Genomic DNA, 21,629 nt, shown 5'->3' on the forward strand with positions numbered 1-21,629 from the left:
GACGAGGTTTCAGCATGTTGCCCAGGCTGGTCTCGGAACTCCTGAACTCGGGCAATCCACCCACCTTGGCCTCCCAAAGCTCTAAGATTACAGGCATGAGCCACCACACCCTGCTATAAAACAAAAACAACTTTTAATGAAAACTTAAAGTATTAGCTGAGTTCTGAGTTTTCTTGAGGGGCCTTCGTGTTGACTAGAGATTAGTTTTCAGGTTAGGATTAATTTTTTAAATCAATATTTAAATCAGTAAGTGTGCTTAAGTTATTACTGACTTATCTGCTTTATTTGCCCTGCTTTTTTGGCTTGTGTTTGTTTTTAGAAAGTCCTGTATTTAACTGCTTCTCCTGAAGCAGGTTTTGCTGAACTGCTGAGCCTTGGCAGTGGGCGCCTTTGAGGCTTAGAAGTGCCTCAGGATTGTGTCAGTCGGATGCCATGCTATCTTCTTTTGAAGCACTATAACAGTCAGCAGAGAAGATCCTGGGGAGCTTCTGAACCCCGAAGGCACCTGCTACCACCGCTCAGTGAAACTTGCTTCAGAGGCAGAAAGAAGCAGGTAAATAAGTTTTGAGAAAGCAACACCAGAGGAAAAGAAACTAAAAGTTAAGAACTATGAAAAGATTGTGTGAATTAACATTAGATGATAAGATAAAGAATAAAATGAAGTAGTTTATTGGTCTTTTAAGCTACTTTTTCAGTTATTCTAGTTTTATTTTGACAGAAATATGAAGCAATTTCATTTTGCACAGACTTTGTATACCTATTACACATGAAAGCTTATTTTTAAAAAACAATCTGAAGGACAAACAAGCCAAAAATATATCAACTCTCAACTTACTGAAATTCTTCCTTTCTTAGCTGACTCTACAGGAGAAGAAATTTTTAGCTGCCGTACTTGAGAGGGACTGTTTTACTACATGAGCACATTACCCTTCGGCATGATTATATTTTCTAGTTTTAACTGCTGGGTGGCAGTACTCTAATAGATGTAAGTTTTATTTTCTTGAGATCATAAAAGCTAAAAAAGAATTATTGTGAAAAATAACATAAGGATGGTAGAAAAGAAATTATGTGAAATAGTGTATTTTTGCAGCTGACTGTATCAGTAGTTCTCTTCTTGTTTTGCAGGTTTCCAAGCAACAATCAGTGCTCCACACATGGTAAGTTAAGTTTGTTCACTTGGTTACAAATGGATCATATTTTTCTCTATAATCATTTACTTTAGTAAAAAAGGTTTAAAGAAAGTTTTAAATTTTTAATTATATCAATTTATCATCTATGAGTTGTGTGGATTGGCAATGAACGTCATTTTCTTTTTTGAATGTCTTATTCTTAATAGAGGGTCTGTAGAAGGAGCTTTATAAGGTAGAAACTGGCATATTAAAGTTTTTGGTGGTTGTCAGTATCTGTGACATGTAAAAATTGAACATAAAAGGTTGGTTAGTAGAGAGTTAATTAAAGGAGATAATATTTTAAATAGTATAATGGACATTTTATAGAAATCTCAAGTTGAATATTTCACATTTTATGTGGAAAATTCATTAGGGAATGTTTAAGTATAAGAGCCATTAAGCTGCATAGCTCTTTGAGAAGGACTTAGTTTGAGTGATCTAGCAGTTTTAATTTGTTGGGAATTTTCTTGGGTTTTATTTTATTTTATTTTATTTTATTTTTTTGAGACCAGTTCTTACTTTGTTTCCCAGGCTGGAATGCAGTGGTATGATCATCACAGCTCACTGCAGCCTTGACTCCTGGGCTCAAGCAGTCCTCCCACCTCAACCTCCCAAAGTGCTAGGATTACAGGCATGAGCCACTGTGCCCAACCTTTTGGGAGGTTTAAATGTCAGTATTTGAATGAGTGCTCTTGTTTTATTTTGTAGGAAAGAACAATAGCTGTTCTTTTCTTTTTCTTTTTCTTTTTCTTTTTTTTTTTTTGAGCTGGAGTCTCACACAGTCGCCCAGGCTCGTGTGCAGTGGCGTGATCTTGGCTTGCTGCAACCTCCGCCTCCTGGATTCAAGTGATTCTCCTGCCTCAGGCTCCCAAGTAGCTAGGATTACAGGTGCCTGCCACCACACTCAGCTAATTTTTTGTATTTTTAGGAGAGATGGGGTTTCACCATGTTGGCCCGGCTGGTTTTGAACTCCTGACCTCTGGTGATCCACTCGCCTTTGCCTCCCAAAGTGCTGGGACTATAGGCGTGAGCCACTGCGCCTGGCCAGAAGAGTAACTTTTCTGATTCTCTGCAAGTATTTGGGATTGGAGAAGCTCTTATTTAAACTTAATACTGAAATAAATTCTATTTGTATTTATAGTGAACTGATAATTATACTAGAAGAAAAAAGCAGACATAAACATTGAATAGAAATGTCTTTTTGAAACATGATAGAAAACACAGAAGCCATTAAAAAAAATGATACATTTTGAAACTTACATATCTAGGATTTTTGCAGAGAAAAAAATGTTATAAGCAAAAATTAAAGAGGAAAAATTGGCTGTGTGTGGTGGCTCACACGTATGTAATCTCAACACTTTGGGAGGCCGAGGCAGGAATATCGCTTGAAGCCAGGAGTTTGAGACCAGCCTGGGCAACAAAGCAAGATTCTGTCTCTACAAAAAAATTTTAAAAATTAGCTGGGTGTGGTGGCATGTTCCTGTAGTCCTAGCTACAAGGGAGGCCAAGGCAGAAGGATTGTCTGAGTCCAGGAATTTGAGGCTGCAGTGAGCCATGATTGTGCTACTGCACTCCAGCCTGGTTGACAAGAGAGAGACCCTCATCTCAATAATAATAATTAATGATTGAGGGAAATACTGTAATACATTTGACAGCAAGGGAAAATTTCAATATGTAGACATGTATGCATATATTTGTGTTTGTGTGTATCCTGTTAATAAGTAAAAGACCAGTAAGCCCAAAATAAAATGTGTAAAGGACAGGATTGATAGTTCATCATGGCCAGGTATGGTGGCTCACATCTGTAATCCCAGCACTTTGGGAGGCCGAGGTGGGCGGATCACCTGAGGTCGGGAGTTCGAGATCAGCCTCACCAACATGGAGAAACCCTGTCTCTACTAAAAATACAAAATTAGCTGGGCGTGGTGGCACATGCTTGTAATCCCAACTACTTGGGAGGCTGAGGCAGGAGAATCGCTTGAACCCGGGAGGTGGAGGTTGTGTTGAGCTGAAATCGTGCCATTGCCCTCCAGCCTGGGCAGCAAGAGTGAAACTATGTTTCAAAAAAAAAAAAAAAAAAAGAGGCTCAGATAGTTCATTGAACAGAAATACAAATGACAGTGACATTTAAACAAATGAAAAGATGCCATCTTCACGTATTAAATTTTTTTTTTTTTTTTTTTTGAGATGGAGTCTTGCTCTGTGGCCCAGGCTGGAGTGCAGTGGCGTGATCTCAGCTCACTGCAACCTCCGCCCCCTGGGTTCAAGCAATTCTCGTGCCTCACTCAGCCTCCCTCGTAGCTGGGATTATAGGCATGTGCTACCATGCCTGGCTAATTTTTGTATTTTTAGTGGAGATGGGGTTTCGCCATGTTGGCCAGGCTTGTCTCAAACTCCTGACCTCAAGTGATCCATCCGCCTTGGCCTCCCAAAGTGCTGGGATTACAGGCGTGAGCCACTGTGCCTGGCCATTAAAAATTTTTTTTGTAGAGACAGGACCTCACCCCAGGTTGGTCTTGAACTCCTGGGCTCTAGTGATCCTCTTGCTTTGGCCTTCTAAAATGCTGGATTACAGGCATGAGCCACCATGCCCAGCCTCATCGTCACTTATACTTAGTAAATTGCAAATTAGCACTATAATGAGGTACCAGTTTTCAACTATCAGATTGTTAGAAATTAAAAACTTTGATACTCTGTATCGGAAATGGAAAACTGGCAGTCACATACTTTTTTGTGTGGGAGAGTAAATTGAATGTTTTTGGAAGACAGTTTGGCAGTATCTATCAAAATGTGAAATAAATATAACTTAGATTTCCCAGTTTTATTTCAAGATATTTGTCCCATAATATAGTTACATGAGTGCAGAATGACTTAAGTTATTTATTGACGTCTTATTTATTATAATTATAAAAAATAGCAATGTCCACAAATGGTGGATGGTTAATAAATTATAGTACAGATGCTCCTTGACTTACATGGAGTTATGTCCCTATAAATCCATCATAAGTTGAAAATACTGTAACTCTAAAATGCATTTAATATTCTTAGCCTACCAAACTTCATAGCTTAGCCTTGCTTACCTTAAATGTGCTCAGAACACTTACATTAGACTATAGTTGGGCAAAATCAACTAACACGAAGTCTATTTTATAATAAAATGGTGACTATCACGTGTAATTTATTGAATATTTTGCTGAAAGTGAAAAATAGAATGGATGTATGGGTACTCGAAGTACAATTTGTACAGAATGTGTATCATTTTTACATCATTGTAAAGTCGAGAAATCATACGTTGAACCACTGTTAAGTCAGGGACCATCTTAACCTCCATGTTGTGGAGTATTGTGAGACGGTTAAATGAAGGAGCTCTGCAAGTACAAATATGACAAAGTCTTCAAGAAATACAGTATAATACTTACAGGTAGTTTTTTTGGTGGGAAAAATAAGAATGAAACAGTATAAAAGTTGAGTCCCAAAGGGTATTTAGAACATTCTTTAATGTGTGAAAATCACATATGCACACATACTTGTACATATATGTTTTTCTTTGGGAATGAAAACTAAAAATGATTTATTCTAAGATAGGGAATTAGCTTATTTGGGACATACGAGTGGAAGTGAGATCTGATTTTCACTGTATGTCCTTGATCTGTTATCAATTTCTTTTTCTTTCTTTCTTTCTTTCTTTCTTTCTTTCTTTCTTTCTTTCTTTCTTTCTTTCTTTCTTTCTTTCTCTTTTCTTTTCTTTTCTTTTCTTTTCTTTTCTTTTCTTTCTTCTTCCTTTTTTTTTTTTTTTTTTGAGACACTGTCTCACTCTGTTGTCCAGGCTGGAGTGCAGTGGGGTGATCTTGGCTTACTGCAACCTCTGCCACCCGGGTTCAAACAATTCTCCTGCCTTAGCCTCTCAAATAGCTGGGATTACAGATGTACACCACCACGCCTGGCTAATTTTTGTATTTTTAGTAGAGACAGGGTTTTGTCACGTTGGCCAGGCTGGTCTTGAACTGCTGGCCTCAGGTGATCTGCCTGCCTCAGCCTTCCAAAGTGCTGGGATTACAAACTCGAGCCACTGTGCCTGACCTGTTATCAATTTCTTTATTCCTTTTTCTTAATTTTTTTAACATTTTAATTTTTTATTATTATTATTATTGAGATGGAGTCTCCCTCTGTCGCCCAGGCTGGAGTGCAGTGGCACAATCTCAGCTTAGTGAAACCTTTGCCTCCCAGGTTCAAGTGATTCTCCTGCCTCAGCTTCCTGAGTAGCTGGATTTATAGGCGCCTGCCACCACGCCTGGCTAATTTTTGTATTTTTAGTAGAGACAGGATTTCACCATGTTGGCCAGGCTGGTCTCAAACTCCTGACCTCAAGTGATCCATCCTCCTTGGCCTCCCAAAGTGCTGGGATTACAGGTCTGAGCCGCTGCACCTAGCCCTTAAGTTTTTAGTTTTTGGTTTTTTTTGAGACAGGGTCTTGCTGTGTTGCCCAGGCTGGAGTACAGAGGCATGATAATGGCTCACTGCAGCCTAGACCTGCTGGGCTTAAAAGATCCTCCCATCTTAGCCTCCTGAGTAGCTGGGACTATAGGCACATACCACCACCCCTAACTTTTTAAAAACATTTTCTTTAGAGATGAGGTCTCAATGTGTTGCTCAAACTAGTTCTGAACCCTGGAGCTCAAGTGATCCTCCCACCTCAGCCTCCCAAAGTGTTAGGATTACAGGCGTGAGCCACTGGTCCTGGCTTTCTTTTTTCTTTAAACCACAGATTAGGAATGGCTTTTTTGTATATTACCTATTCAGTAAGTGATTAAAAAGAAAAGTTACAGTCTTAAGATAATCTGCAAACAGTTTGAACTACTACTGAAGGGGGAATTAACGAATTTTGTAAGTATAATGGTTGAAAAATGTATTCTTTTTCTTGAAGGTAGAATGTAATATAGCACCCCCGCTCTGGCAGGAGGCCAGGTTAAGAGAGAATATTAACTGCTTATCCCTCCTTTGTGCCCAGAGAGGCTTATCTGTGTTCCATCGTTTTACATTCCTTGAGGCACAGTGATTTCTTGCTTCCCTCCCTAGCTCGGCTGTAAAGTCACAAGGTTGATAAGCAATTGCTACAAAAGCATGTATTCCCAAGGATGTAAGACAGGGTGTAGCAAATGTAAAAGACTAATTGACTGCCTTTGTTCTTGCTTCTGCAAGTACGCTTCCTGCAGCACGAAACTCCCGCCACAAACTGCTTGAAAGGTGATTGATCCCCTTGTTCAGGGATCAGACTTTCTGGACCCTAGTCCAACTGAGCCGGTGATCACCTTTAAATAATTAAACACTCTCCTGAACTGAACTCAGTCTGTCCCATCTCTGATTTGTCCCACAACACTACCTAAATGAAAGATTTATACAGAAGCATGAATGTGACTGGGTGCAGTGGCTCACGCCTGTAACCCTAATACTTTGGGAGGCCGAGACAGGTGGGTCATCTGAGGTCAGGAGTTCGAGACCGGCCTGGCCAACATGGCAATATCCCGTCTCTACTAAAAATACAAAAATTAGCCAGGTGTGGTGGCAGGCACCTATAATCCCAGGTACTCAGGAGGCTGAGACAGGAGAATCACTTGGACCTGGCTTGGGGGTGCAGGTTGCAGTGAGCCAAAATCGCGCCACTTCACTCCAGCCTGGGCAAAAGAGCAAAACTCTGACTCAAAAAAAAAAAAAAAAAGAAGCATGAATGCTAAAAGTTATTTTGGAGAACCAGTATCTAGCATGGTTGGGAAATTCACTGGAGTGGTGTGCTTTCAGGTATTAAGGGAAATACTTAGTGATTTTTTTCTTTCCCCTGAAGTTTGGTCTGGGTGTCCAGTTTATTGCTGAACAAAGCATAGCAATTACTTGAAGGCAAAAGATGCATTTTAAAACAACAATACAAAACAGCTTTATTAAGGTATAATTCTTGGCTAGGCACAGTGCCTTGAGCCGATAATCCCAGCACTTTGGGAGGCCAAGGCCGGAGGATCTCTTGAGCCCGGCAGTTTGGGACCAGCCTGGGCAACATGGTGAGATCCCATCTCTACAAAAAATAAAAAACATTTAGCTGGGCGTGATAGTACATGCCTGTGGTCCCAGCTATTCTGCAGACTGAGGTGGAAGAATTGCTTGAGCCTGGGAGATGGAGGCTGCAGTGACTCATGATCACACCACTATACTCCTGCCTAGGTGACAGATCAAGACCCTGTCTCAGAAAAAAAAAAAAAAAGATATAATTCTTATACTACAGAATTCATCCCTTTAAAGTGTAGAATTCTGTGGTTTTTAGTTTATTCAGAGTTACACAAACATCACCACTATCTAATATGAGAAGGTTTTCATCACTGCAGAAAGAAACCTTCCTTATACCCATTAGCGGTCAGATCCCAACCCCTGCTCTGCTCAGATCCTGGCAACTACTAATCTATTATTTGTTTCTATAGATTTGCCTATTCTGGACATTTCATATAAATAGAATCATACAATATGTTGCCTTTTATGAATGACTTTTTAGATTTAGCATAATGTTTTCAAGATTTATCCCTGTTTTAGTGTGAATCAGTACTTCTCTCCTTTTTATGACTGACTAATATCCCTTTGTGTGGCTATACAACATTTATCTATTAACTGCTGATGGACATTTGGATTGTTTCCAGTGTTTGGCTATTCTAAATAATGCTGCCGTGAACATTTGTGTACAAATTTTTGTGTGTTTTCCTTTCTCTCGAGTATTTACCTAGGGTTGGAATTACCAGATCATATATGAAAACTCTATGAGTAACATTTTGAAGAATGGCCAAACCATTTTTCAAAGTAGCTGCACCATTTTACAGTCCCACTGGCAATGTATGAGGGTTCCAGTTTCTCTGCTTCCTTGTTAACATTTGTTATTTTCTTTTTTTAAAAAAATTTTATCCATCCTAGTGACTATGAAGTGGTATCTCATTGTGGTTTTGATTTGCATTTCCCTAATGATAAATGATGTTGAGCATCTTTTCATGTGCATATTGGCCATTTCTGTATCTTCTTTGGAGAAACATTTATTCAGTCTCTTACCCCTTTCTTGTTTGTTTGTTTATTTTTAATAATTAAAACTTTTTTTTTTTTTTTCCCTGAGACATAGTCTCACTCTGTCAGCCAGGCTGGAGTGCAGTAGTGCCATCTCAGCTCACTGCAACCTCCGCCTCCCAGGTTCAAGCAATTCTCCTGCCTCAGCCTCCTGAGTAGCTAGGATTACAGGCATGCAACCATACCCAGCTAATTTTTCTATTTTTAGTAGAGACAGGGTTTCACCATGTTGGCCAGGCTGGTCTTGAACTCCTGACCTCGTGATCCGCCTGCCTCAGCCTCCCAAAGTGTTGGGATTACAGGCGTGAGCCACCACACCCAGCCAAAAAAATTTTTTTTAAAGACAGGGTCTTGCTATGTCGCCCAGGCTGGTCTCAAACTCCTGAGCTCAAGCAATCCTCCTGCGTGTGCCTCCCAAAGTGCTGGGATTACAAGCATAAGCCACCACACCTGGCCTCTTGACCATTTCTTAATTGGGTTATTTGTCTTTTTATTGTCAAAACTGTATTTTATATAAATGCATTGAAAATTTTAATTGTGGTAAAATACACATAACATAAAATTTACCATCTTAACCATTTTAAGTGTACCATTTAGTAGTGTTAAGTACATTTACATTGTTATGCAATCAATCTTCAGAACACTTTTCATCTTGCACAACTAACACTCTATACTCATTCAATAACAATTTCCCAGTTTTCCCATTCTTTCTTTACCTCAGCCCCTGGCAACCACCATTCTATTTTCTGTTTCTATGAATTTGGCTCCTCTAGGTACGTCATATAAGTGGAATCATAAAGTGTTTGTCTTTTTGTGACTGGCTTTTTTCACTTAGCATATGTTATAGCTTATGTCAGAATTTTCTCCCAAAATGGATGCATTTTTAATGACTTATATTTTCTGAGTAATCTATGACTCTTAATAAGGAAAACGTATATATCTATGTATATATATAGTTACATGGAACATCTATATGAATGTTTATATGTAGGCACATACAGACAGTAAGCATACAGTGCAAGATGTGAGTAGGGTAAAATATTTTTAATTGTATTATATGAACAAGCAGTTGTGATCTTGAATCATTTATTGCATAAATCTTAGCAGTATTGTAGGAGAAGCAGAAAGTGAGGATGCAAAGAGAAATGACGTCTACATCTAGTGAACCTTAAAATCACAAGCTTGGAAGTAACTATAATCCTGGAATATTTTCCAAACCTATGAAGAAAAATGTGATGGGTGCAGTGGTGAAGAGATTAAAAGCAACCTGTTAAAATGGTATCCTGGTAGCAGTGAGTACACCTGGCATCCAGGTTTGGGATCCTAAATACCACTGTTTACTAAAAGAGTTGAGTACCCCTTGGAGTAGTGACTGACATCTGTCAAGTGAGGAAGTACTCAAAGGCTGAGGAGGTAATGTGGGAAGGACATAGGAGCAGATTTGAAGAGGCTCCCAAAGGCCAAATTGGAGAGGATTTGAGAATCAACAAGAATAATGATGGTAACAGATTATAGCACAGTGAATTGAAAAAGAAAAATTTATGAGTCTGTGGAGACTTAGAAAAAAACCAAAAAGGCCGGGCGCGGTGGCTCAAGCCTGTAATCCCAGCACTTTGGGAGGCCGAGACGGGCGGATCACGAGGTCAGGAGATCGAGACCATCCTGGCTAACACGGTGAAACCCCGTCTCTACTAAAAACTACAAAAAAAACTAGCCGGGCGTGGTGGCGGGCGCCTGTAGTCCCAGCTACTCGGGAGGCTGAGGCAGGAGAATGGCGTGAACCCGGGAGGCGGAGCTTGCAGTGAGCTGAGATCCGGCCACTGCACTCCAGCCTGGGCGACAGAGCGAGACTCCGTCTCAAAAAAAAAAAAAAAGAAAAAGCCAAAAAGAGCAAGACAGGGAAAAAAGTGAAAATGTGTTTTGGTTTTTTTTTTTTTCAGAAAAACAGAAGAATGTTAATTAATAAATGTAGAAGGAATAATGAAATTTTAAAAATCAGTATTTTGGCTGGATGCAGTGGCTCATGCCTGTAATCTCAGCACTTCAGGAGGCCCAGCAGGCAGATCCCTTGAGCCCAGGAGTTCAAAACCACCCTGGGCAACAAAGCAAGACCCTGACTCTACAAAAATAAAAATAAAGATCACTATTTTGTAATCATCAATGTAATGAATTAGGCAAAGATTATTAATGAATCTAAAACCATTAGGAGGAAGATGGTTGGAGAACAAAAATACTCATGTAGTCTCAAATTAGTACTCTACATATTATTATTATTTTTCAAGTCAGAGTCTTGCTCCGTTACCCAGGCTGGATGCAGTGGCAAGATCTTGGCTCACTGCAACCTCTGCCTTCTGGGTGCAACCTCCGCCTTCTGGGTTCAAGCAATTCTTCTGCCTTAGCCTCCCAAATAGCTGGGATTACAGGCATGCACCACCATGCGTGGATCATTTCTGTATTTTTAGTAGAGACGGGGTTTCACCATGTTAGCCAGACTGGTCTCGAACTCCTGACCTCATGATCCACCCACCTCAGCCTCCCAAAGTGCTGGGATTAGAGGCGTAAGCCACCACACCTGGCCCACATATTATCAATTATAAAGAGAAAAATATGCCTTGAAAGTAGAGTGATCTATTGGTGACCACATTTACTGAGTGGTTGAGGTTGACATGTCCAGTGGTGAGGTGGTCCAATATTATATACTTCCTAATGTGATGCTCTGGGGAAGTTGCATAGCAAGACCTGTGTGTGTTCTTGCTAGAAGTCTTTGATCTGAATCTAACCCTGAGGAAGTAGACACATCTAGAATGTGGTGCATTATGTGTGGGGACAACCGGACAGGACTCTTTTTTTTTCTTTTTTTTTCCCCTGAGGCAGGGTCTTGCTCTGTTGCCCAGGCTAGAGTGCAAAAGATCATAACTCACTATAACCTCAAACTCTTCAGCTCCAGTGATCTTCCCACCTCTGCCTCCCAAGGAGCTAGGACTATAGGCATGTGCCATGACCCACACGCAGATAATTTTTAACTTTTTTATAGACATACGGTCTCAACTATGTTGTCCAGGCTGATTTCAAACTCCTGGCCTCAAGTTATCCTTCCACTTTGGCCCTTCAAAGCACTCGGATTATAGGTATAAGTCATCATGCCTTGCCAGAACTCCTTAAATGAGTCAGTGTCTGAAGAACAGAGCAAAGTGATAGGTGGAGGAAGATAATTGGGGGAACATTCTAGACTGGCAAATGTAATTGCATGAACCTTGAATATATTGGGGAAAAAAACAGCCATTTAACACATATTTGTGTGTTACCCCTAAAAGGGTTCTGTGGAACATTAAGGACTTTCTGGTTTGAAAGTTTGAAATCTCTTGGATTATGTGAGGCTGTATCTATTAAAGGCCTTCTCTCAGCCAGGTGCGGTGGCTCAGGCCTGTAATCCTAGCACTTTGGGAGGCCGAGGCGGGCGGATCACAAGGTCAGGAGATCGAGACCACGGTGAAACCCCGTCTCTACTAAAAATACAAAAAATTAGCCGGGCGCGGTGGCGGGCGCCTGTAGTCCCAGCTACTCAGGAGGCTGAGGCAGGAGAATGGCGTGAACCTGGGAGGCGGAGCTTTCAGTGAGCCGAGATCGCGCCACTGCACTCCAGCCTGGGCGAAAGAGCGAGACTCCGTCTCAAAAAAAAAAAAAAAAAAAGGCCTTCTCTCTATGTATTAGTTGGGGGAAAAGATAGCTTTAACTTTTTAAAAATTCTTTAAGCTCCCAAGTGCTTGGAAACCTTAGCTTTAAATAAATACACAACTTTTTATTATGGAAAATTATGGAAGAATTCCAGTACAATGTATACAAATAAAATAGTGTAATGAACCTATAAATCACCCAGCTCGAATAATGACCAACAATTTGCTAATCTTGTTTTATCTAACTCTCTCTCTCTCTCTCTTTTTTTTTTTTTTTTTTTGAGGCAGAGTCATGCTCTGTGGCCCAGGCTGGATGCAGTAGCACAATCTCAGCTCACTGCAGCCTTCCCCTGCTGGGTTCAAACCCTCCTCTCATCTTGGCCTCTCAAGTAGCTGGGACTACAGGTGTGCACCACCACGTCCACCTCATTTTTGTATTTTTGTAGAGATGGGGTATCGCTGTGTTGCCCAGGCTGGTCTTGAACTCCTGAACTCAAGTGATCTGCCCACCTCGGCCTCCGAAAGACTGGGATTACAGGCTGTGAACCACTGCTCTTGGTGTAACTCTCTCTTTTGCTGAAGTATTTTAAAGCAAATCCCAAACATACAGAATATTATTTTATCCCTGGATACTTTATTATAAATCTCAATGACTTTAAAAATAAACTATAATGCCATTATCATACCTAACAATGTTCCTTAATATCTTATGTCTAGTGCATGTTCAAACTTTGCCAGGTGCTTAAGAATTTTCATAGTTAATTTGCTTAAATCAGTATCCACACAGAGTCTATATGTTGCATCTTTTTGGTCTTGTTTCATTATTGACAAAACTATTTTTGTCAATTCTATATTTGTTATATAGAATTTCCCATATTCTGAATTTGGTTAATTGTTTCCTGGTGGTGGTTGACTTCTTTTTTTTTTTTTTTTTTTTTTTTTGGAGACGGAGTCTCGCTCTGTCGCCCAGGCTGGAAGTGCAGTGGCCGGATCTCAGCTCACTGCAAGCTCCGCCTCCCAGGTTTACGCCATTCTCCTGCCTCAGCCTCCCGAGTAGCTGGGACAACAGGCGCCCGCCACCTCGTCCGGCTAGTTTTTTGTATTTTTTAGTAGAGACGGGGTTTCACCGTATTAGCCAGGATGGTCTCGATCTCCTGACCTCGTGATCCACCTGTCTCGGCCTCCCAAAGTGCTGGGATTACAGGCTTGAGCCACCGCACCTGGCCCGACTTATTCTTGAAACGTTTTTTTTTTTTTTCAGGAACACTTCCTAATGGTCCTTCCTGTTGCATCACATCAGGAGGCCCATAACGTCTGGTCATCCACTTTTAGTGATTAGAATAAGTAGTTGTCAATTTTTTTTTTAAATTGTTACACACAGAGTATAGTTCACACATCTCAAGTGTACAGGTTGGTGAATTTTAACACAGTATGCATGTATAACCACTACCCAGGACATTTTCAGCATCTTAGAAGGTTCTCTTGTGCCCTCCCTTAATTATCCCCCAGCCCCAAGGTAACCAGTATTTTGGCTTTTATCACCTAGATTCGTTTTGTGGAATAGGGCATTTTCGTTCCTTCTCTTTGGGATTGGCTATTTTTGTTGATAAAATGTTTTTAATTTTTTTTTTTTTGAGACGGAATCTCGCTGTCACCCAGGCTGGAGTGCAGTGGTACGATCTTGGCTCACTGCAACATCAACCTCCCCGGTTCAAGCGATTTTCCTGCCTCAGCTTCCCAAGTAGCTGGGATTACAGGTGCCTGCCATCATGCCCGGCTAATTTTTTGTATTTTTAGCTGAGACGGGGTTTTATCATGTTGGGCAGGCTGGTCTTGAACTCCTGACCTCAGGTGATCTTCCCGCCTCGGCCTCTCAAAGTGCTGGGATTACATGTGTGAGCCACTGCACCTGGCCCAAATGTTTTTAAATCTTTGACATAATTTCTAACTTACAGAAATATACAAATAGTACAGTTCCTGTATACCTTTGTCCACACAGTCTTACATTGATAAAGCAAATCTCACCATTTGCTTTATCATTTATTGTCTTTCCCTTTTATCCCCTCCCTCCTGTGTGTGTGTGTGTGTGTGTGTGTGTGTGTGTGTGTGTGTATGTGTATTATATTTCCTTTTTCCCAAGCTCTTTTAGAGTAAATTACAGGCATAATGTTCTTTACCTTTTTTTTTTTTTGAGATGGAGTCTCGGTGCAGTGGCACGTTCTCAGCTTACTACAAGCTCCGCCTCCCGGGTTCACACCATTCTCCTGCCTCCCTCCCAAGTAGCTGGGACTACAGGCACCCGCCACCACGCCTGGCTAATTTTTTGTATTTTTAGTAGAGATGGGGTTTTACTGTGTTAGCCAGGATGGTCTGGATCTCCTGACCTCGTGACCTGCCCTCCTCGGTCTCCCAAAGTGCTGGGATTACAGGCGTGAGCCACCGCCCCTGGCCAATGCTCTTTACCTTTAAAAATAAGGACATTCTCTTACATACCCATAGTATAATTTTTGAGATCTGGAAGTCAGCATTGATATAACACTATTAGCCAATTTACAGACCTTATTCAGATTTCATCAATTGTTCTGATAATGTTCCTTATAGGAAAAGAAAATGGTAGAGTGTGAGTTTTGATTGTCATGTCTTTTTAGTTTTCTTTAAAGAATGACTGAGAAATGGTTCCTTATTCTTTTACGGCCTCGAAAACCTTGAAAATTTTTATGAATATGGGCCACTTATTTTATATAATGTCCCTCAATTTGGGTTTGTTTGATGTTTCCTCATAATTCAATATGGGTTATGCATTTTTGCCTGGCATATCCCAGAAATGAAGTATCTTAGCAGAGGCATTTGATGTCAATGTGTCCCATAATTGTGATGTTAACTTTGATCATCTGATTAAGGTAGTGTTGACCAAGTTTTTCCAGTGGAAAACTTTTTTCTGAACTCCGTTGTAAAATTACTATTTTTCCTTTTTTGATTAATATTCATCTGAGGCAAACCCTTTGAGATTGTGTAAATAATCCTGTTTTTCAAATGTTAGTACACTGGTTTTAGCTTCCATTTATGATTTTTACCTGAATCAATCAGTTATTATTGAGATGGCTGCTGAAAGGATGATTTTCATCATTTTTTCTACATGTATTTATTATGTGTATATATATTTGTTGGGAAGTTTCCCCTGTTTTTCATTTATGTATGTATAGAATGATGTATTAATTTATCACTATAGATTAATGGATGTGTATTTTTATCAACCAAGATCTGGTAGTAAATGTGTTTACTGCTATTGGATCTGATTTTTTTTTTTTTTTTTAAGATGGAGTCTCGCTCTGTTTCCCAGGCTGGAGTAGAGTGGCGCGATCTCGGATCACTGCAATTTCCACCCCCCAGATTCGAGCAATTCTCTGCCTCAGCCTCCCGAGGAGCTGGGATTACAGGCGCCTGCCACCGTGCCCAGCTAATTGTCTTGTATTTTTAGTAGAGTTGGGGTTTCACCATCTTGGCCAGACTGGTCTTAAACTCCCAACTTCGTGATCCACCCACCTCAGCCTCCCAAAGTGCTGGGATGACAGGCCTGGGCCACCATGCCCAGCCTGATCTGATTATTTTTAGTAATGAGAATACTGGCTGGGTGTGGTGGCTCATGCCTGTCACCCCAGCACTTTGGGAGGCCGAGGTGGGCAGATCATCTGAGGTCGAGAGTTCAAGACCAGCCTGACCAACATGGAGAAACCCCGTCTCTACTAAAAATACAAAATTAACCTTTGTATTTTTGTATTTGCTTATATATGCAAAGAATGAATTCCTTCCTTTTTGGAAGGAGTCACAAGAAACTAGTAATATTGGTTACCTTTACAGAGTGAAACCTGAATGGTTGGAAATGGGAGTACGGTGGAGACTTTTCACTTATAAATCTTTTAATCTTTTTACTGAATTAATTAAAAGTTAAAAATTCACACACTGGAGGTCTAAAATTACTGAAACACGTGATCTGAATGTAAGAATTCTAATCAAACAGTTTTCTTAAGTAATACCTGGGCAGATATAAGGATATATGTTTTGGTTATCTTGGTAGATGACAGTAGTAGGAAAATTTGTAGAAAGTTGGCAACTTTCTTTGTATGCCATGATATGTGTACTTTAGTCTTAATGAATATTTTGTTTTCTTTTGGCAGCATGCATATGCACTAGAACTTCTATTTGATCAGTTGCATGAAGGAGCTAAAGCTCTTGATGTAGGATCTGGAAGTGGAATCCTTACTGCATGTTTTGCACGTATGGTAAGAGTTTTATTTCTCATTCTGGCCCCAACGGAAGAATATAATATGATTTGGCTGTATTTTTTTTTCACTAGTGGTTTTCATGTTTGTTTGTTTGTTTATTCTATTAGGATAGTGGTTGGAATGAGCATCACTTAGGATTTTGTTGTTGTTGCAAGTGACAGAACATGCAACCCAAACTGGCAGAGCTAAAAGGGAGTTTATTTATTTTATATAACAGAAAAGTCTGGGGGTATATACGATCTTTTGTGTGGCTGGATTTAGAAGAGCAGATGTTATTATTGACAATAGGGTTCTCTCAGTTTCTTGGTTTGGCTTTACTTTCCTCCACATGTTGGTGCCATTATCTGGTAAGCTCTACCCTTGTAATCACAAGATGGTGGCCATTAGCTCCCAAACTACCTTCTTCCAAGTTCTCATTTGGCGGAAAAGAATAGAATGAGCCTGGTTTTCTTTTCTTTTCTTTTTTCTTCTTAAAAACAGAGGTTTTATTGCGTTTGGTCTACAGTTGGTATTTCACCTTATCTCATGGTGCAGGGACCCTGGGTAGGGGAATCTGTGTAGTACTTGCTGGGGCATGTGGCTGGGGGAGACAGGGCAGTATAGATGGTCAGGCCCAGAACGGTTTGAGAAGGAGGGCTGGGGACTCCTGAAAACCTACTGAGAGGCCAGACACGGTGGCTCACACCTGTAATCCCAGCACTTTGGGAGGCCTAGGCAGGTGGATCACATGAGGCCAGGAGTTCGAGACCAGCCTGGCCAATGTGGTGAAACCCCATCTCTACTAAAAATACAAAAATTAGCCAGGCATGGTGGAGCACCTGCAGTCCCATTTACTCAGGAGGATGAGGCAGGAGAATCCCTTCAACCCAGGAGGTGGGGGTGCAGTAAGCCTTGATTGTGCCACTACACTCCAGCCTGGACAACAACAACAAAAACCTACTGAGGTACAGTGTGGGGGGTAGGGTTAGCATGGAGAGGGGGTCAGGCTTAGCCCCGATAACTCAGAATTCTACTTCCTTGTTTGGGCCTCAGTTTTCCCACCGGGCCCTGCAACATGTCTGAGAGTCCCAGGGAAATCCAGCCACTCAGGAGCCTGAGATATTTAGCATCATAGCCGGGCCCCCTCTCCCAGGGGACTCATCTCCCAGCACCCTCTCCACTGTCCCTGCCGAGAATGAGCCTGGTTTCTAAACATTCCTACAGGTTTACCAGGATGAAGGTAGAACTTTTGCATTAGAAAAAGTGCTCTTAGAAAAATAATGCCTTGTTGTTATACTTCTGCCTTTTCTCATCAGAGCCTTATCTGGTCAATGGCTATCCAGAGTATTAACTGGGGACCCACTGATGTATGTTGGAGTAAAGGTTGATCTTTGCTTAGATCATCAAATCAGAGTGATTTGAGAAATATCGTGCCTGGAGGCCAGATTGGAAGATTCTGATCTAGTTAAATTGGGAGTTGTGGATCCACCTTGGACTAGAATCCATGTAACTTGCTATAAATGTATAGTCAGCAGACCTCCTAGAATGTAAGCTCCAGGGAGTTGGGCATTTTCTCTGCTCTTTGTTTTCATTGATGGTATCCTAAACATCTAAAACAATGCCTGGCACATAATAGGGACTCATATTTTCTCAGATGTTTTGCTCATTTTGTAGAGGTTAAGTCCTTATTCATGGGTATCAGTGATTTTTTTTTAAGATTAGAAATACCATTTAATAAATGACTCATTCTCTATACTTGACATGTTTATAGTTTTAGAGGATGTATTCATTTTAAAAACTCATTTGGTTCCTGAGTTATTTTTCATAAAATGGCATTAATGTTTTTCACACATTTACCATGTGTGAAAGTGCTTTGTGTTTTAAACACTAGTGCCTGTGTTCTAAGTGCCACCCCATTTTTATGATGGGGTATATGCCTTTTTCTTCCCCATTTTGTACTGAGGAACCTGATTCATAGAAGGAATGATTGGCCGGGTGTGGTGGCTCACACCTGTAATCCCAGCACTTTGGGAGGCCGAGGCAGGTGGATCACCTGAGGTCCAGAGTTCGAGACCAGCCTGGCCAACATGGTGAAACCCCCTCTCCACTAAAAATACAAAAATTAGCCAGGTGTGGTGGCACATGCCTGTAATCCCAGCTATTTGGGAGGCTAAGGCAGGAGAATTGCTTGAGCCCGGGAGACAGAGCTTGCAGTGAGCTGAGATCGTGCCACTGTACTCCAGCCTGGCCAATAAAGCGAGACTTTATCTCAAAGAAAAAAAAAAGGAGAAGGAATGGTTAACTTGCCAAGGTATGTATGTATGCAAGTGATGACACTTAGACAAGAACCCAGATAGTCTGACTTCAAAGCCTTTATAAGGGTTACTTTTAAAAATTTTTATATTTTTTCAAAACAAATATACTTAATATTTTAATTTACAAATAAATAAATATGCAAAGAAGGGATTTTTGTTGTTGTTGCTTTTTGTTTTTTGTTTTCTGAGATGGTCTCACTCTGTCATCTAGACTGGAGTGCAGTGGCACGATCTCAGCTCACTGCAGCCTCTGCCTCCCAGGTTCAAGTGATCCTTGCACCATGTCAGCCTCCTGAGTAGGGGGACCACAGGCACATGACACCACACCTGGCTAGTTTTTGTATTCTTTTGTAGAGACGGGGTTTTGCCATGTTGCCCAGGCTGGTCTCGAACTCCTGGGCTCAAGTAGTCTATCTGCCTCTGCCTCCCAAAGTGCTGGGAATATAGATGTGAGCCACTGTATATATTTTCTTGTTTTCTACTAACAGCTATAGAATCAAGTGTAGAAATTTCTTCCCATCAGGCGGGAGGCAGAGTATGTGGTGGCTCACTCCTGTAATCCCAGCACTTTGGGAGGCCGAGGCAGGCGGATCACGAGGTCAGGAATTTGAGACCAGGCTGACCAACATGGTGAAACCCTGTCTCTACTAAAAATACAAAAAAAATTAGCTAGGCATGGTGGTGCGCACCTGCAATCCCAGCTACTCAGGAGGCTGAGGCAGGAGAATCGCTTGAACCCGGGAGGCAGAGGTTGCAGTGAGCTGAGATTGCACTACTGCACTCCAGCCTGGGTGACAGAGCGAGACTCTGTCTCAAAAAAAGAAAAAAAAAAATTCCTCCCTGTCAAATTTATTATGTAACATTTTAATATTTAAAGTTATACTTTAGATGGCATTTAAATAAAAAATTATTGTACTACTATTAAATATTGGTAATTTTCTTCAAAGTTCTGGATTTAATCTAAGAAAGTAATTTTTCTTAGTATTATAAGTTTTATTCAATGGGAGTGATGGTTGAGAAAGGTGTATATATGGTAAGTAATGTATGATAAACTGAGTGTTTAGCAATCTATAGAAGGCTTAAGCTATTTTTGTTTTCTCTTTGCAGAATATGACTTTAGATAAGGAAAAGCATCAATAATACTTTAGAAAAACAAATTTAGCCCAATGAACTACTGAATTGTTTTCTCTTTTCAAGGTTGGATGTACTGGAAAAGTCATAGGAATTGATCACATTAAAGAGCTAGTAGATGACTCAATAAATAATGTCAGGAAGGACGATCCAACACTTCTGTCTTCAGGGAGAGTACAGCTTGTTGGTGAGTATCAGAAAACTTTAAAAATTTCTTCAGAGGATTTTTATTTTCAGACGATCCAATGCAAGCTAAATAATACTCAGATATAATTATTGTATTTTTTTTACAATCACTTTTAAGTACTAAAAAATAAATACGATTCTTTTTGCTCCCCTAGTGAGTATTTTGCAGTCATCTCTTTGTAAGTTTAATTTTGTATTTTCCTGTTAACCTATGAGATTGAATTTTTTGTAATGTGTTTGGCCATTTGGATTTTGTCTTTTGTGAAGTGCTTGTTCAGATACTGGATTGCTTGTATTTTTGACTTATAGGGCTTCTAGCCCTTTATATATATAAATACATTTCTTCTCCCATCTGGGGTGTGCCTTTTCATCTTACTGGTACCCTTTTGATAATAGAAATTCTTAATTTTAATGTACTCAGACTTTCCAATTTTTTTCAGTGCTTTCTGTGTCCTTTTAAAGGATAGTCTGAGGCCATGAAGATATGTCTCTTATTATTTCTTAGAACCTTTATCATTTTTAGCTTTTCATGTTTAGGTCTTTGATCTTCCTGATGTTGGTTTTTGTGTATGTATGAGGTAAAGGTGCAGTTACATGTTTTTGTATAGGAATATCCAGTTGTCTTCCCCAGACACACTCAGTTCTATTTAAAAAATAAAATACTGACCAGGAGCTGTGGCTCACACCTGTAATCCCAGCACTTTGGGAGGCTGAGGTGGGCAGATCAGGAGGTCAGGAGTTTGAGACCAGCCTGACCAACATGGTGAAACTCCGTCTCTACCAGAAATACAAAAATTAGGTGGGTGTGGTGACACATGCCTGTAGTCCCAGCTAGCTACTCAGGAGACTGAGGCAGGAGAATTGCTTGAACCCAAGAGGCAGAGGTTGCAGTGAGCTGAGATTACACCACTGAACTCCAGCCTGGCGACAGAGCGAGACTCCGTCTCAAAAAAAATAAAAAATAAAAATAAATAAAATAAAGGCCCGGGCAGCTCTAGTAGCCACAGCCGCCTGAGTGGCTGCCTCCATAGCCACTTCTAGAGGGATATGGCTAAGGAGGAAGTGGAGGTGTTGCTAGCCTTGGCCTTTGCCCTGATCCTCTGTGGACACTGAAAGGGGAATACAGGAGTAAACCACACCGAAATGAGTCTCATGTTGCCGGTGAGAGACATGAGAGATCAAGAGATAGACGAAGGTCAAGTGACAGATCATGGGATTCATCTCATGAAGGAACAGCGTCTCAATTCACTTCTTGTATTAGAAATGTTACTTCTCCGGCTGGACGTGGTGGCTCATGCCTGTAATCCCAGCACTTTGGGAGGCCGAGGCGGGCGGATTACCTGAGCACAGTTCCTCTTGTCCAAGCAGTCCTTGTTCTCCAAAAGCCTCCCCACATGGTTCCATTAGCAGTGCTGGGAACAGCATTAGAAACAGTAGTCAGTCAAGTTTAGATAATAGCTGTTAAGATAACTGGGGAGATGGTGTTTGTATTTGAGAATGCAAAAGAAGGAGCTCGGAATATAAGAACATCTGAACGAATAGCACCAATAGTGAGTAACACTAGATTTGTTGTAGACCCATATGTTTCTCCTGCAGAACCAAATACAGTGTTGGGCAGGATGTTTGTTTGGATCTGGCCAAGAACATAACTTTACACAACCCAATGAGAAAGGAGAGTATGAAGTAGCAGAGGGAATTGGTTCCACTGTGTTTCAATCTATTCTGGATTACTATAAAATAGGAATTACCTGTTGTCCTGATGGTGTAACTGTTCCTGAATTGAGAGAAGCATGGGACTATCTT

At 40.7% G+C, this 21,629-nt stretch overlaps 2 protein-coding genes across 16 annotated transcripts in view; one reads left to right on the plus strand and one right to left on the minus strand.

Annotated features, from left to right (window-relative positions):
* PCMT1 (protein-L-isoaspartate (D-aspartate) O-methyltransferase) overlaps positions 1 to 21,629 on the plus strand; it is a 60,686-nt gene that overhangs the window by 22,435 nt on the left and 16,622 nt on the right. For 4 of the 15 annotated variants that reach the window (XM_065543573.1, XM_005552101.3, XM_065543576.1 and 1 more), the window contains 3 exons: positions 1,126 to 1,157; positions 16,108 to 16,212; positions 19,707 to 19,827. In XM_065543573.1, coding sequence (XP_065399645.1) covers positions 1,126 to 1,157; positions 16,108 to 16,212; positions 19,707 to 19,827 — 258 coding nt within the window. Of the gene's footprint in view, positions 1 to 319; positions 554 to 1,106; positions 1,158 to 12,220; positions 12,341 to 15,248; positions 16,213 to 19,706; positions 19,828 to 21,629 lie in introns of those variants that run through there. The other 11 variants (XM_065543575.1, XM_005552103.3, XM_074037225.1 and 8 more) reach the window with 6 other exon arrangements.
* The window catches only part of LRP11 (LDL receptor related protein 11), a 65,910-nt gene continuing 64,132 nt past the window's right edge, over positions 19,852 to 21,629 (minus strand). Inside the window, exon 7 of the mRNA XM_065543570.2 lies at positions 19,852 to 21,238. Coding sequence (XP_065399642.1) covers positions 21,093 to 21,238 — 146 coding nt within the window. The 3' untranslated portion in view covers positions 19,852 to 21,092. The remainder of the gene's footprint in view (positions 21,239 to 21,629) is intronic.

The sequence above is a fragment of the Macaca fascicularis genome, chromosome 4, assembly GCF_037993035.2.
Source record: "Macaca fascicularis isolate 582-1 chromosome 4, T2T-MFA8v1.1".
NCBI lineage: Eukaryota > Metazoa > Chordata > Mammalia > Primates > Cercopithecidae > Macaca > Macaca fascicularis.